This window comes from Pinus tabuliformis, chromosome 7, assembly GCF_031772625.1.
Source record: "Pinus tabuliformis cultivar Carrire ecotype Pingquan chromosome 7, CPIR1, whole genome shotgun sequence".
NCBI classification, from domain to species: domain Eukaryota; kingdom Viridiplantae; phylum Streptophyta; class Pinopsida; order Pinales; family Pinaceae; genus Pinus; species Pinus tabuliformis.
Window position 1 is genome coordinate 479408185 of NC_142293.1, and position 16560 is coordinate 479424744.

General features: G+C 36.2%; 1 protein-coding gene across 1 annotated transcript; it reads right to left on the reverse strand.

Moving 5' to 3' along the window:
- Positions 1-3747: 3747 nt before the first annotated feature.
- On the reverse strand, positions 3748-11607 carry LOC149248074 (linoleate 9S-lipoxygenase A-like). Its single transcript, XM_089447420.1, has 8 exons — positions 11409-11607; positions 5571-5741; positions 5390-5475; positions 5221-5328; positions 4812-5089; positions 4556-4670; positions 4172-4438; positions 3748-4077 (listed from the first exon to the last, which is right to left on the reverse strand). The coding sequence occupies exons 1-8, from the start codon at positions 11605-11607 to the stop codon at positions 3748-3750; spliced, it is 1554 nt and encodes a 517-aa protein (XP_089303546.1).
- Between the last annotated feature and the right edge of the window lie 4953 nt (positions 11608-16560).

The window sequence follows — 16560 nt, forward strand, 5'->3', positions numbered from 1 at the left end:
CAAGAGGTAGAGAATAGAGTCTGACCCACACTGGGACCGAAGTGAAAGTTTCGCGTTCCGAAACAAAATTCATAATCCACAGTCGCATATAGAGGCCTGTTGTAGCATAAAAGTATGGCTCTCCTTCAAACACTCTGTCCCTATCTTCTAGATTTTCAAATACTACAGTGAAAAATCCCTTGGACCCCAGATGTAGGTCAATGCTGCCTTTTGGTTTCCAGTGGTATTTAATCCACGTTTGTAAGGCTTTTTTAGTGGGCCACAACTCCATGAATTTACATATGATTGCATAAGTTTGCATGTGATCCCTATGCCCCTGCAGCGCTGGATCATTTAAAATGACTCCGGGGGTTACCGCCGCTTTGGGTTTGCATGGGCCCATGTGCGCTTTGTCTTTAGTGCCTTGTTCCTTGACTTCTTCCTCATTTTCCGTTGCATTATTGTGCTTCCTTGATTTAGTTCCCTCCTGCTCTTCTTCACTGTTCCTATCCCTTCCTTCTGAAGGCTCTCTATCATTTTCCATTGGTTTTTTCCCCTGCTAGCCACAACCTGCTTGTAGGAGGGAGAGGATCTCCCTCATGTGCGTCCTTTCATGGAGGATTGCCCCCGTCACCGTTCGAAACCCTGGTTCGTCTTCCCGCTTCCTTCCGCTTCCTCCGCTCCTAGCCATGTGTCATTCACTTCATTCTTAGTATAAAGTTGATATATATCACTTGAAAAAATTAATTAACTAAATAATCAATGTAAATTATAAATAAAAATATTTCGATATAGAAGGTTAAGTAGTTTTGATGTGTATTTAAAAATATATGAATTAAAAATACATTTTAATGTGAATATTGTAGTTTATAAATAAAATATTTCAATGTCAACTACATGGTTAAAATACTTGCTTGTATATATTATATAAATCAATGGAAGAAATAAATTCTTATGGTTAAAACATTTCAAGTAGTTTCATTATTCTACATTTTGGCCATTTTTTTGGTATTCTTTTCCAGCCATATTTTTTAAATCCAACAAAGATTTGTTGAAAATGCAAGTTTCAACTATGTCAAAGGGATTTTGAACGCATTAAATCCATTTATGCTTCAAAAATACAATTTAAACAATGAAAAATTACACATTGTGTGTGTTTATAGTATAGATCCATGTTAACTATAGATCTAGCAAGTGACTAGGGGATCAAAAATCTTGAGGTGCAAACACTTTTTCATGTTTTTCAATGTAAAAGAGGTTTGCACATCCAAAGATTTGATATCTCTTACTTGCTAGATCCCAATAAAATGGATGTATACTACTTATATATTTGATAAATAATATTCTTATGTATGTATTATATTGTAAAATATATTTTATAATATAATATTTTAACTAGATAAAATGACACACTATGCCATTCAAAGAGTTGTAAAATATTTTATTTAACTAGCACACAATCATATAAATTAAATTGTTGCTAAACACAGATAGGTATCAGCACACTTACCACATGATACATATCACATTGTCAAGATTAAAAAAATCATAAAAATTGATTAGTTATATCTTTATTTTAAATTATTAATACTACTATTAATTATAAAAAGAATTGATATATGATTTAAGCATATATACATTTTAAAAATATGTAACAAGATTTTTAGTCATAAAGATTCACCCTTTTTTGTCATGGAGTTTGTTAACATGTAAAGAGGCTTTGTTATAATATGGACCAATATCATGACTTACTAATTCCACATACCCAATAAATCATAACTCACGTTCATATGACAATTTATTATTTAAAAAAAATTGACATAACTACTTTAGAGACAAATCTTTTGGACTTCCTACTACTACTGAAAAAATAAAATCATAACATATTAATGAGCGTTCAGTGAATAATTTTCAATGCGCTTATTCACGGACATAATTTCACTCAAACATAAAGAAAACAATTATAAGAAGAAATTTCGGCGTAAATCACATTCAGAAAATCATTATCGACGCGTTTCGAACCAACCAGTGTGGTTCATCGTCAAGACAAGTTGAAAAAACAGATCTATCTTTGCCAGTTAAATACTTAACTAGGACAACGTCTAAATTTGACTAGGGACTAGGGTCAACCAAACCAATTATAAATTAAAAGTAAACAAGGGACCTATATATGAATTACATGAATAAAGTAAATGTAATTAATTTGGTAGTTTCATAAATCGTTAAAAGTAATTAACTAGAAAAATAGAAAATATAAATATTAGTATATAACTTAAAATTATAAATTATTTATTTAATATTTAATATTATTATTATTTATTTATCTATTTATATTTATTTATTTATTTATATATTATTATTATTATTATATATTTTAGGAGGATGAGTTTAAAATTAGTTGTAAAAAAAATAAAATAAATATAAATAAAAAATAAAAAATAAAACATAAAACATAAAAAATAAACATAAAAATAAAAAGAAAAATAAATAAATACATAAATAAATAAATAAAGATATGTAAAAATAAAATAATAACTAAATATACTAGAATAAAATAATATTCAGTTCATATATATATATCTATATATATAAATAAAAAATAATAATTAATAATAATAATAATAATATTAAATAACCTGAAGGAATAAACTACTTGAACAAAACAAAACAAAAAAGATGGCGATTTAATAAAAGGAATATTAGTTAAGATTTTATTTTAAAAAAAGAAGAAGAAGAAGAAGAAAAAGAAGAAGATGGTGAATTAATAAAAGGAATATTAGTTAAGATTTTATTTAAAAAAAAACGACAAATTCAAAAGAAGGAGGAGGTCACGAAAAGGACCAACAGAAAACCACAGAGCAAGAAGGAGACACCCTAGGAAGAAAGAAAAGAGAAGGCTCCAAGGGGGACAACTAACTTTAAACTTATCCTCCTAAAATATATAATAATAATAATAATAAATAGATAAATAAATAATAATAATATTAAATATTAAATAAATAAATAAATAATTTATAATTTTAAGAGTTATATACTAATATTTATATTTTCTATTTTTCTATTTAATTACTTTTAACGATTTATGAAACTACCAAATTAATTAAATTTACTTTATTCATGTAATTCATATATAGGTCCCTTGTTTACTTTTAATTTATAACTGGTTTGGTTGACCCTAGTCCCTAGTCAAATTTAGACGTTGTCCTAGTTAAGTATTTAACTGGCAAAGATAGATCTGTTTTTTCAACTAGCCGTTGGAAGCTTTGCTCTAAGTATTTAACTAGCAAAGATAGATCTGTTTTTTCAACTTGTGTTGACGATGAACCACACTGGTTGGTTCGAAACGCGTCGACAATGATTTTCTGAATGTGATTTACGTCGAAATTTCTTCTTATAATTGTTATGGATCACAGAAGCCTCAATTCAACCATAAAGAAAACAGTGAAGGCACTATATAGAGACGGAGTGAAGGAACTATATACTATATAGAGACAAGCTACCTCATGCATACTGTCCTTAACGATGGACGCGACGGACCTCAGGGATAGAGACGGAGTGAAGGCACTATATACCATATAACGCTGTTGGGAATTCCTCGAAATGTAAGCCCAGCACCTGTCTCGCCAGTATCGGAAGTGCACGGGTATAAGAGCGTGCAGGGAACCTCAGCGGGGCCGCGTTGGTTTTTCAACTTTGGATCTTTGTTCCTACTATCGATATTCTACTCTATCTCAAGTAGCTTGGAGTGAAAGCGTTGGAATGTTGTTTCTACGCGAGAGTCATCTGTCCAGTAAGAGGCGGAGCCCTGTCCCAGGTATACCTCGCCGGTCGAATGCTGCGATAGAAGCTCCAGGACAGCCATGGTAGCGGCACAGGGCTTTGACTGGACACAGTTTTTAGGAAATAGGCTTCCTGGTCATGAAGGAAGTCCAAGTATTGTGGGGATCCTTTCTCTGGGATAAGTTTCCGGGTGGTACTAGGGTGATTGGGCATAAATCCCACATAGCCGTACTGCTCGAAATTGACCGCTGCATGGTGGGCAGAAGCGATCCAAATGAGTGTGGTAATGTCTTTTTTCACATCCTCCACACTTTTCATCTGGTACCATCCCCTTATCTTTGAGCTTAAGTCGATTGCAAATTCCCTGAATATTCGGAAATGGGACCGACATGGGCGCGGTTAAAAAATTGACCGCGCCCATATCCGTCCGATTCCGAATATTTAGGGAATCTGCAATCGACTTATATCCGTGACCCACCTCGACTATCTCTTTCCGCCATGCTTGAACTTCTCCATCGCTCTCTACACTTTGGTTGTCCTTGTAATACAACGATGTGTAGTCAGAAACCCAACATTTCAAGGCCGCCCATATTTCAAGCCCGTTCACTGCATACGGATAATCTTTTGTCACAAGCCTCACACCTTTTGCTTTATCAGTTGGATCGGGCACAACCATGCCCTGGACAACGCTTATTATATTAGTGCATTAATATATTAGTCTCACAAAAGTTACAACATGGTTATAATATTAACTTTTAATATTAAAGTTACAACATGGTTATCGTTATAATATTACTTTTAAGAAGATCAAGCGAAAGTGAGGGATGAGCAACTTGTGAAGTGGGTGCAGTTTGCTCAAATGTCTATGGGTAGCAATGGTAAATGGCTCCACCTTAGCATGAGTCCTGAGCCTGCATTTGAAAGAAAAAAACAAGTACTTTATTAATAATCTCTGTAGACAAAGCACAACAAATGTGAATATGATAAAGGTGGCTGGTAATCTTCTAACAAGTTCAAACTAAAAAAACACAAATGATATTGTTATCTCTTACCAATGGCTAACCAACTGATGAGCTTTGGCTAGTTGCCATAACCACCCTTCATCTTCACCGCTATCGTCAGGAGTGTAGACTTGTCTTGAACCCAAGCCCACTGACGTGGGAAGCAAACACAGCTCAATGGCCACAGGCTTTAGAGTTCCGGTGTCGGCCAGGAAGAAAATTGAACGGGTAGCGTAGGCTTTCCCAGTAGGAAGCTGGTTCATGAGCTTGACGTAGGGCATGTATGCGTCATAGTAGTCCAATGTAAAGAGCCGATTCGATTTAATAGCCTGCTAATATGGGCATGCATGCTTACTGGTTGTCCGTCTATTGTATTGCGGAAGAATATTCAAAATGCTAGTGTATATTCATTAACGAACCATTAAATCTAATTAACAATTTAACTGAAGGAACTAAATACCTCCTCCGCCGAGATGCCATCTAGGCTTTTAAGGATATGTTGAGCTGCGATTGCACTTTGTTGGGAATCATAGATTTGTGCGTTCAGGTGGCCGGACAGTGGACAGCTCTGTAATCACATAAAGAAGTTCGTATCGTTATTAGTATTAATAATCTTGGTTGCTTCATACTTGTAAACATCGAATGACCATCGGATTCCCTCCAAAAAGAGTCTGGCGGGCAAACTCTTTCTCTGTCATCCATGCAGCGTCATCCCCTATTGCACAGACACCGATTTCATTCAGTAATTATCAAACATAACTAATAGCGCCCAAAATGCATTAAATTCAAATTTGGGATTAATCCACTAACTGCTAATAATAGTGGGAAGCGGAAACTTGAGGATAGCTTGATCATCTGTATTCAGAATCCCTTTCATCGTCTGGCCGAGAAGGACTTCTTTGGCTAAACTGGCTGTAATGTTAGTCAAAAATGAATTTCCCTTACTATAGAGACCACGAACTATCCCTATTGTAACTAGCCCTACGTAAAAGTAATTTTAAGTTACGAAAAAGTTACATAAACTTACGAATCAGTTATTGAGCTAATTCTTGATTCCCGTGAAACTGAATGAGGGTTTTCATCGAGGAATGAGGGGTGAATGTCATCCAGCACATGTTTCTCGGAATGGAATGACGTAGTGGATCTCTTTTCAAAAGAGCCTCAACAGATTTATAAGGGGAGCTTAGTTTTAAATGGATAAACAAACTGCATCCAGTATTGAATCCTGCGCGTAAAGCTTTCAACGGGGAGTAGTTGGCGAAGCAGACGGTTGTAGCACGAAAGCTATTACGAGCGGCCCTTTGCCCCAGTGGAACAACTAATGCTATAATCTGGTAGAGAATAGTGAAGACCAAGGAATTTCTTCGAGTGTTTATCCAGTACTATGTACTCACCGGCATGGCTTACCACGTATACCAATCTAAAACATAGCAATAATGGCGATCGTGGAAACGCGTCAGCTACGGTGGTGTGCTTGCTATTTTTTTAAGTGGATTCAACACGACCTGAGGCCTTGGGCAAAGGCGGGGATCATGCTGTAGAATGTTGAGGCTACCAGAAGAGTCCGGTCATTTGGGCTCACGATTGTTCAAGTCGAGTCATGGCGAAAATATCTCGAGATGAGAGATCTGTTTACCATCTGGGCATTTTACTAGATGTTGAAATTATATCCCGGGATGATTCCCGATGTGGACTTGATGTTCAATGTGAATGGCAGGCCTATTATCAGTGGGGTCTAGTATCACATGCAGAACAGGCCCCCTGCTCTATTTCGCTACGGTGGAAATAAAACCACCTTCGATATTCCTTTCCTGACTGGTCTTTCTGGGAATGAGATTAGCTATGCTGCGCATGATGAGTATCGTGGATTTTCATTGTGTTAACTGCATCGAATGCTTCTCTGTCTCATGTTTGCAGAGCGAGAATCGAACTGTTTACACATTATTATTGAAAGGAAGTGCCTTTTCGTTGTTGAAGGTGATGGAGGCAAGGAGACGACCATGGATAAGATAAGTAACTTGCTCTCTTTCTGGAAGGAAAAATTTATGTGTGTTTTATTTATCTTTTTGAAAGATTTCCTTGTGTTAAATGCCAAGTCACTTGTCATTATCGTGAAAAGGGATATATGCTATTGCATTGTGATACTAGCTGATTTCTAAGTTTCTAGTGAAATGATTATGCATTACATGCATGATAAAGATAGCTAAAGATGTGCTTCTAGGCACATAGATATTCATTTCTAACTTTCTTGAAGAAAGAGTATATTATATATATACATAAATATAGCTTCATTCTAGAAAAGTGTGCATACTTCATGTATGAAGATGAAGGATTTTATGAGAGTTTTCTTGAAAATAAAAATAGAGGTTCTTTCCTTTAAAGACACATTAGAATAGTGTTCATACAAGAACCAGAATCCTTACTTGTTTCATGAAAAGAACTATGTGCATTGAAGTAAAGTAATTGTGTTAGGAAAACACATGTTGCATAATGGTAGCTATTGTGACTTTGGAATTATGACTCTGTGTCTACATAGAGAAAGTGATCATGTTAACTTTCTTGAAGACAACAATCTCTTGAAGAGATTGTCTTGCTAGATGAGTTGTGTTGATTTCTTGATTTTGGATGCATAAGTAAACCTTGTTTTTGTATCTTGATTTTTATGCATAAAGATGGATATCTTTAATGATTTCCTGAAAGGGAAGCTTGAGAAACCCTCACATAGGAAGATAGAGAAATGAGGTTAAAATGACTTCCTTTAAGAAAGAGGTATGTGGTTTGTTGTATGAAATGATGGTAGTATTCTAGTGAAGGGAATATGTGTTGCATACATTAAAGAAGGGCTTATATGATAAGCAATGGTATGCACAAAGATTAGTCATTGTGATATGGAGTTATGTTCTTTGTATGTTAGAGAGATTATGTTGAGTTCTCTAGAAATAACTATGTGAAAAGAACATATGTGCTTAAGCATAGAAATAGCAGTTTATTACATATATGAAGTTATAACGAATGTGTTTTACATGTTAGTAGAACTAATGAGTTAGAACTCTTAAAGAGAGTTATGCATTAGTGTAAATAAACATTGTGGAGGTCAAACAATATTATTTGGGTATATGTACTAGTTAAATAGTGAGTCATGCTTGCTTATGCATATGAGTAGATGCTAAAGGATCTCTTTTAGAGGTTGTTTATTGATTCTTTAACATGGTATCTAATCTTGTTGTCCAAGCTTGTTGTCGACAGCATTGACAGGAAACGATGGTGGTTGGTGCCAAGGAAAAGTGATGTTAACATTGTGGCAGGAAAAGGATTAATGGTCCATGCAGATGATTTCGAGTTGCGGGATCGTATAATGCTAGAACAATCATGCCACAAAGAATGTTGTATGTGGCGGTATGTAAGTAAAATATTACATGGAAACTATATTAGCTTTTAGCTAGTTATGTGAAATCTTAATGGTAATTCATTGTAATGATTTTATAACAATGGTTAAGGGATGGAATCCCTTACAAGCCATTGAGTGAGGGGTGAAATCCCTGACGAGCATTTAATAATAAGATAAAACGTTTGCTGGTTTTCACCCTACGGGGTTTCCAGGGTATATTGGTGTTCAATGGTGTGATTGACTTTTGTGTCAGTTTGATGATGATGAATCCTTGATGATTGATGGTTCTTTATTTGATGGCATGATCATAATGTCAAAGTATGTGATTAACTAATATGGTTAAGGAAATCATGAAATGAATGCAAGGATTCATGAGACGGTTTAGGTTATTACACTACCACAGTGGTGGTTAATGGTTAAGCAACTCACTGTCTTTTATTGCAATTTACTTGATGTGCTAATGTACATTATATCTAATGGTTAATGATGAATTGTGGAGTTGTGAATTGGATAATTACTTGTGGGTAATTTGTATAAAAAATTCTAACTCCCTACTTTTACATGCGAGGTTACCGATGTATGTGACAAGTGGTATCAGAGCTAAAGGTTGCAACACTGGCGACTTTGGGAATTGGTAAGCGGAAAAGAAATTGAGGTACGTCGTTAGTGGGCATTAACTCAAGTAAGAGTTTAACCATTCACCTATTTATTTACATAGTACACTACTTTCAGCATGATAAGTGTGATTCGTGTTTAAACTGCTTTGAGTAGTCAGTAATAAAGTTACTGCATGACTATGTTCATGACATTGGATTCCTGATGAGGATAAAAGACAATGAAACTTTTGTCGCACTTAAGAACAATAATGAACCCTCATTACACTTATGAACAATATTGAACCCTCATTGAGGAAAGTGACAATCAACTACCAACTTTTGATTTGCAAATATGGCAATAACAATGATGCATTTATTAAACAAGATTGAAGTTACAATGAATGAAACTTAATGAGCCAATGCACGAATGTAAATTTTGGGGAACATCCTTGAAGAGGATGACAAATTGTTTTAAAAGGACATTAGAAGAACCCCTTTAGATATTGAAAATATGCAATGAGTCAAGTAGCGAGACTTGATTGTCAGTTTTTGCCATGGTTTCATTAAGATGATTGGTAGTTGTGATTGGTTAGTGTTGTTTTACTAACTAATAGCACTTATGTGCGTGAATTGAAATTGATTTAAGCTTATCACAATTCGCAAACAAGTGATTGTGGTAGTTGTTTCCTATATTGGTCTGTTGATGGCAATACGTTGTGGGAAATTGGAAAATGTTTAGAATGATACCTCAACTATCATAGGAAATTACACAATAATGAATATTTGCATATACTTTTATGCATGATAGTATTGTGCTGCAAACTAAAAGATTAGGGAAGTGAATATTTGTTAAAAGGATGCATATGTATAACCAATGTTGCTAATGGGATTAAGTAGTGGTAGCTTAATGGCAACAAGAAAAACTCGTCACGTAAGATGTTGCAATGAGAATTGCAATCATAAATGAGATTGAACAATGTTATATGATATGCATGATTGTGTTATTTGGAAATCAGAATGCATACAATATGTATGTCAGTTGTGTTTCCTATCATTCTAGATGTTGTGAACCCATGTTGAGGGTTAAGTGTAGATGCATCATATACATGCATGTTTGTTTTGTTAATGATAATGATTATATGGTTCATTATGTCAATTACCTTGGGGATAGTGATAAAAGAGAAATTTAACATGCCAGACAGTTGCAGATAGTTGTGAAAGGCTAGAATGCCTTGGGTTGATGACAGTTACCTGCCCGGAGGGGTTGATGGTACTTGTCTGCCCGGATTGTGAAAGGCTAGAATGCCTTGGGTTGATGACAATTACCTGCCCGGAGGGGTTGATGGTACTTGTCTGCCCGAGTTTGGGTTGATGGCAGTTACCTGCCCGGAGGGGTTGATGGTACTTGTCTGCCCGGATTTGCTCTCCCTAGAATTCTTGAGCTGGTTAGCCAGTGGAATTCCATGTTAGACCTGGTAAGGTCTCTATCAAAGGAACTATCTGGAGGTGAAAATGACTCGATCAGGTTGTGGAAACCAGATCCCTTGGGTTGGGAATTCTTTAGCCTATTGTGGTTCTCATAGCTAAAGAAATTAACTAATCAACTATATGTTATGTTGAAAATGAATTTCATATATAGATGTGTAAAAATGTCATGCACATTTAACAGGAAATGAGCTTAGTGCTCAATAAGGAGTTATTGGAAATTTTAATTCCTTTATTGTATTATTAATTTTGTGAACGTCTTAGTGGGGGCTAAGACAATTTTTACTTGATGCAGTGATTGACTGTTTTGATGATTAGAGAGCTAGGTGCTCTTTTGGTACTTTTAGAAGTACTCAGTGGATGTCTTTAGTGAGAGTTAATTTAGTGTGCATGTGGAGCAGTGATGAGCTCTTAAGTACTTGTAAAAGTACTGTGATTTAAAAATCATCTAACATTGCACAACTGATTGCTAGTTAAAAGTATTTCATTTGACTCACAATATTATGACTAATGCGATTGAATTTGTTTTTCAAACATTACAGGATTGCTTACCATGGAGGGTTGATGGGTTGTCCAACCACTATTAAAATACTTACGTGGAAGTGCTCGTGATTTTCAAGAGTAGATGGTAAGTAATGGTAAGTTGATATAGAGTTTGGTTTTTAAATTTGAATAAGGGCCAAGTGGTGGCAATTAAAATTTGCATATTTTTGCAATTATGACTGCTTATGACTATTGATGCTTATGACTATTGATCTTTCTTATGATTATATCATTACTATTTTGTTTGTTGACATTTATTAGAATGAAATCTTTGTTTTCAAAGAGGAAGGATCACATTTTGTGTGGTTTAGATGGTTATACCATGAGTACAATCTAAAGTTCTGACGAGAGATGAACACCGAGGACGGTGTTCTTGTTAAGGGGGGGAGTCTGTAATATCCCTATTGTAACTAATCTTACGTAAAAGTAATTTTAAGTTACTGAAAAGTTACATAAACTTACGAATCAGTTATTGAACTGATTCTTGATTCCTGTGAAACTGAATGAGGGTTTTCATCGAGGAATGAGGGGTGAATGTCATCCAGCACATGTTGCTCGGAACAGAATGACGTAGTGGATCTCTTTTCAAAAGAGCCTCAACAGATTTATAAGGGGAGCTTAGTTTTAAATGGATACAGAAACTGCATCCAGTATTGAATCCTGTGCGTAAAGCTTTCAACGGGGAGCAGTTGGAGAAGCAGATGGTTGTAGCACGAAAGCTGTTTCGAGCGCCCCTTTGCCCCAATGGGACAGCTAATGCTATAATCTGGTAGAGAATAGCGAAGACCAAGGAGTTTCTTCGAGTGTTTATCCAGTACCATGTGCTCACCGGCATGGCTTACCACGTATACCAATCTTAAACATAGCAATAATGGTGATCGTGGAAACGCGTCGGCTATGGTGGTGTGCTCGTTATTTTTTTAAGTGGATTCAGCACGACCTGAGGCCTTGGGCAAAGGCGGGGATCATGCTGTAGAATGTTGAGGCTGCTAGAAGAGTCTGGTCATTCGGGCTCACGATTGTTCAAGTCAAGTCATGGCGAAAATATTTATCCTGAGAGATCTGTTTACCATCTGGGCATTTTACTAGTTGTTGAAATTATATCCCGGGATGATTCCCGATGTGGACTTGATGTTCAATGTGAACGGCAGGCCTGTTATCAGTGGGGTCTAGTATCACATGCAGAACACGCCCCCTGCTCTATTTCGCTACAGTGGAAATAAAACCACCTTCGATATTCCTTTCCTGACTGGACTTTCTGGGAATGAGATTAGCTATGCCACGCATGATGAGTATCGTGGATTTTCAATTTGTGTTAACTGCATCGAATGCTTCTCTGTCTCATGTTTGCAGAGTGAGAATCGAACTGTTTACACATTATTATTGAAAGGAAGTGCCTTCTCATTGTTGAAGGCGATGGAGGCAAGGAGGCGGCCATGGATAAGATAAGTAACTTGCTCTCTTTCTGGAAGGAAAAATTTATGTGTGTTTTATTTATCTTTTTGAAAGATTTCCTTGTGTTAGATGACAAGTCACTTGTCATTATCGTGAGAAAGGATATATACTATTGCATTGTGATATTAGCTGATTTCTAAGTTTCTGGTGAACTGATTATGCATTACATGCATGATAAAGATAGCTAAATATGTGCTTCTAGGCACATAAATATTCATTTCTAACTTTCTTGAAGAAAGAGTATATTATATATATACATAAATATATCTTCATTCTAGAAAAATGTGCATACTTCATGTATGAAGATGAATGATTTTATGAGAGTTTTCTTGAAAATAAAAATAGAGGTTATTTCCTTTAAAGACACATTAGGATAGTGTTCATACAAGAACCAAAATCCTTACTTGTTTCATGAAAAGAACTATGTGCATTGAAGTAAAGTAATTGTGTTAGGAAAACATGTTGGCATTATGATTCAAGTGTTGTCCTTGATGGCAACTCACTCAGAGGTTGGTACAGGTGCTCATTCAAGTGTTGCCCTTGATGGCAACTCACTCAGAGGTTGGTACAGGTGCTCAGAGGTTGGTACAGGTGATGGCAACTTAATCAGAAGACAGATCCTAGTACAGCATGCCAAGGAAGTTCATATACGCAGGTTCGTTAAGCCCAAGTCGCGTGTACACGCTGGTTGGCTTCAGCAAAAGCGCGTGTATGTGGAAAAGTACCTTTGGTCCATGGCGGTTAGTCCTTGGAAGTTGTGCCTATGGTTTCGGACCATTGTGTCTCGGCGGGCGTGTCGATCCCTAGTTTTGAAGTTGATGGTATTGTGTTACTATGGTTTTGGCTCTTGGTATTGAGCAAGGCCTAAGGCTATATAAGGAGAAGAAGATCATTAGGCAATATCATCTTTCGACAAGGCTTGAATATCTAAAAGAGAAAGAGATCTGATATGCAGGGTCTGGGTTGCTTGATCTGAGCTAAGGAGAAATCACATCGGTTGATGGAAGACTAGATCTAAGGATAAATCAGGATCTAATGGTTTGAAATGCACTATTATGATATGGTTGATTATGCGTATTTCTAGATCTGCATACTGTCGCAATATTATGTTCTGGGTCTAACTGATGTCTGGTACAGCTGCAAGTTGAGAGAATTTATTTTTAGATCTGTACGCAGGTTGGCTTAGGTAAAAGCGCGTGTATATGCGGGTTTCGCTCATTGAAGTAGCGTATATCTCTTGAAGCTTGATTTTTGGGTTTGCAGTTGGATCTGACTGTTATTGCAGAGTTCTGTAGACTGCTCTGTGTTCTGGTATCTAGTGATTGACAGGGTTCAGTGGTTCAGTGATTCAAAGTTTGGTTGTTTTATGCTTCAATGATCTGTTGTGAAAGGTGAATGAATTGTAGTCTTCAGATTGTAATGTTGTGCTTCAGGAATATCCAGTCTGAAAATGTATGAAAAGTGGTACCTGAAAGAAAGAAGATTGTAGGTCAGCACCTACATACTAGTATCTTGGCTAGTACAAGAGCAAAGGGGGTTGGAGCTCCCTTCCAAGGAAGTTTGGAGAACAAGAGAAGGTTGTAGCCTTCTGCAGGTTGTAGCCTGCGTACTGGTATAAGGCTGCACCAGTACAAAAAGATTGTAAACTGAAGTTTCATATTAAAGAAAGATAGAGACAACTTGCAGCAGGTGGTTTTCACCCACATTGGGTTTCCACCTTATATCTTGGTGTTCATGTGTGTGGCTTTTGATCTGTTCTGTTATACTGCACCTGTTTACTGTTAATGTGGTGAATAATGTCCTGATGCACTTAACTGAAGAATAAGCTAACTAAATTATGAGTTTTCCTCTTATACGCTGTTTTATTTAGTCACAGTAGCGTGTACACGCTGGTTCACTTAACTGAAGTAGCATATATGTTTCTGAGCATTGAAAAAGTTTGATTGATCTGATAATACTGATTCACCCCCCCTCTCAGTATTATTTCCAACAATTGGTATCAGAGCAGGTCCTTCAGAGAAGCTTGATCGCTTGAAGGTAGATCATTCATCATGAGCAACTACAAGAAAGAAGCATCAATCAGGCCACCGATTTTTGATGGGACAAATTTCAATTATTGGAAGGTAAGAGTTACTGCATATCTTCAATCTCTTGGTACAGAAGTTTGGAACATTGTAGAAACAGGCTATGCTTTTCCTTCAGCTACTCCTACAGATCCAGCTGAGAAAAAGCAGTATGAAACAAATGCAAAAGCAGTCAGTACTCTATTAGGAAGTATATCCCAAACAGAATTCATGAAGGTCATGCACTTCAAATCAGCAAAAGAGATATGGGACAAAATGATCACTAGCTATGAAGGAGATGAACAGGTAAAACAAGCTAAACTTCAAACTCTCAGGATTCAATATGAGACTCTCAAGATGTATAATGATGAAAGTGTGGCTAATTATTTTCTTCGGGTAGATGAGATTGTTAATTGTATGAAAAATTTGGGTGAAGAAATAAAAGAGACTATAGTAGTTCAAAAGATTCTAAGATCATTATCCCCCAAGTTTGAATCTAAAGTATCTGCAATAGAAGAAAAGGAAAATCTCCGTGTTCTCACTATGTCTCAGCTACATGGAATTCTAACTGCTTATGAAATGAGAAAGGGAGGTCCATCAGACAGAAGGGAAGCTGCTTTTAAGGCATCAGGAAAGGAAGATTACTATGAAGCAAGCCATGTTCCAAAAGAAGAGGAAGAAGAATCAAATTTTGTCAGAAATCTTCAAAGGGGTTCTGGAAGGTTCAGAGGTAAGCTACCTTTCAAATGCTTTGCTTGTGGAAGAGTAGGTCATTATGCTGCAAAATGTCCTTATAAGGATAAAGGAAAAGAACCTGCTAGATGGAACAAGAAACAAAGTGCAAATAAGAAAAGCTACTACACCCATGAAGATAGTGATGGCTTATCAAACAGTGATGAAGATGAACAAGGTAATAAATATAAGCTGTTAATGGCATTTGAAGATGATGATTATGAGGATGCTGTAGATGTGGATAATCTCTATAATGAAATTACTAGACTCAAGAGATGCATAGAAGAAAAGAATGTGATCATTGATACTTTGCAATTTCAAATTGATGAAAAGGAAAAACATCTTGAAAAACTAGAAGGTGAAATTGTTGGTCTCAGAAAAGAAATTGAGAAAACAAAAGCTATTAATCTTAAGTTTGTCAAAGGATCTGAAACTTTGGATGAGATTATCAATGTGCAGCGGTCTCCTCTAAACAAGACAGGTTTGGGCTATAATGGAGAAACCTCTCAAGCATCCACCTCAAAAAGTTATCTTGATGCAGCAAGAAGAAATGAGCAGAAGAACAATGAAGATAATCAGGTAAAGCAGGGATGAATTACAAATAGAAACTATCAGGGACAATCCATCTTAAGGGTGAACAAAAGCTACAACCAGCCACAGGTAAAATCTTCTCAGTTTGGTTCAAGAATAAATGAAAATAGAAATTACAATCAGTTGGCTGGTAGATTCAATAACCGCAGAAGCTTCTTCAATGGACAATGCTTTTCTTGCCATAACTTTGGTCACAAAGCAGCTCAATGTGTTGCATATAAAACAATCATGACTAGGGAAGCTCAAAAACAAAGAAGTATGACAGGGATTACAAAAAGGACCTATAACAACTTTTCGGTTCTTGAAAATGAAGTTGAATGTTCTATTTGCAATAATTTTGGTCATGAAGACTCTGAATGCAGGAGCAGGTTTCAGGAGAAAAAGGAACAAGCCACAAGCACCAAAACATGGAGAATAAAGGAACCTCAAACAGAAAGATGTGGGATAGCATTTTATGCAGAAGGACAGGAAAATCTATGGTACATTGACAGTGGATGTTCGAAACATATGACAGGTGATAAAGAAAAACTTGAATCTTATTCTACCATAGAAAAGGGAAAGAAAGTTTCTTTTGGAAATGATACTCCTGCAACTATAAAAGGAAAAGGTATTGCTCCTTTGAAAGAAAAGGTCAAGGATGGAAATGTTTTGTATGTTGATGGATTGAAGCATAATCTACTAAGTGTCAGCCAGATGTGTGATCAAAAAACCGAGGTTATTTTCAGATCGAATGGATGTCTTGTTCGTGATCTTGATACAGGTAAAACAGTTCTCAAAGGCAAAAGAACTCCAAATAATCTGTACATATTTGAAGAAGGACAACAACAATGCTATCTTAGCAAGGATGAAGAGCACTGGTTATGGCATCGAAGGTTGGGACATCTAAGCTTCTCACAAATAAGGAAAGCATGCAAATATCAGGCAGTTCGCGATCTTCCAGATATCAA

What these genes read in the sequence shown, in the direction of transcription:
- LOC149248074 (XM_089447420.1), bottom strand. Translation starts at nt 11,607, where the DNA reads ATGCCGGTGAGCACATGGTACTGGATAAACACTCGAAGAAACTCCTTG. An exon ending in CAATACTGGATGCAGTTTCT is followed by an intron (nt 5,742 to 11,408) that starts GTATCCATTTAA and finishes ACTTTTACGTAG; the next exon opens with GGCTAGTTACAATAGGGATA. An exon ending in ATGGCATCTCGGCGGAGGAG is followed by an intron (nt 5,090 to 5,220) that starts GTATTTAGTTCC and finishes CCATATTAGCAG; the next exon opens with GCTATTAAATCGAATCGGCT.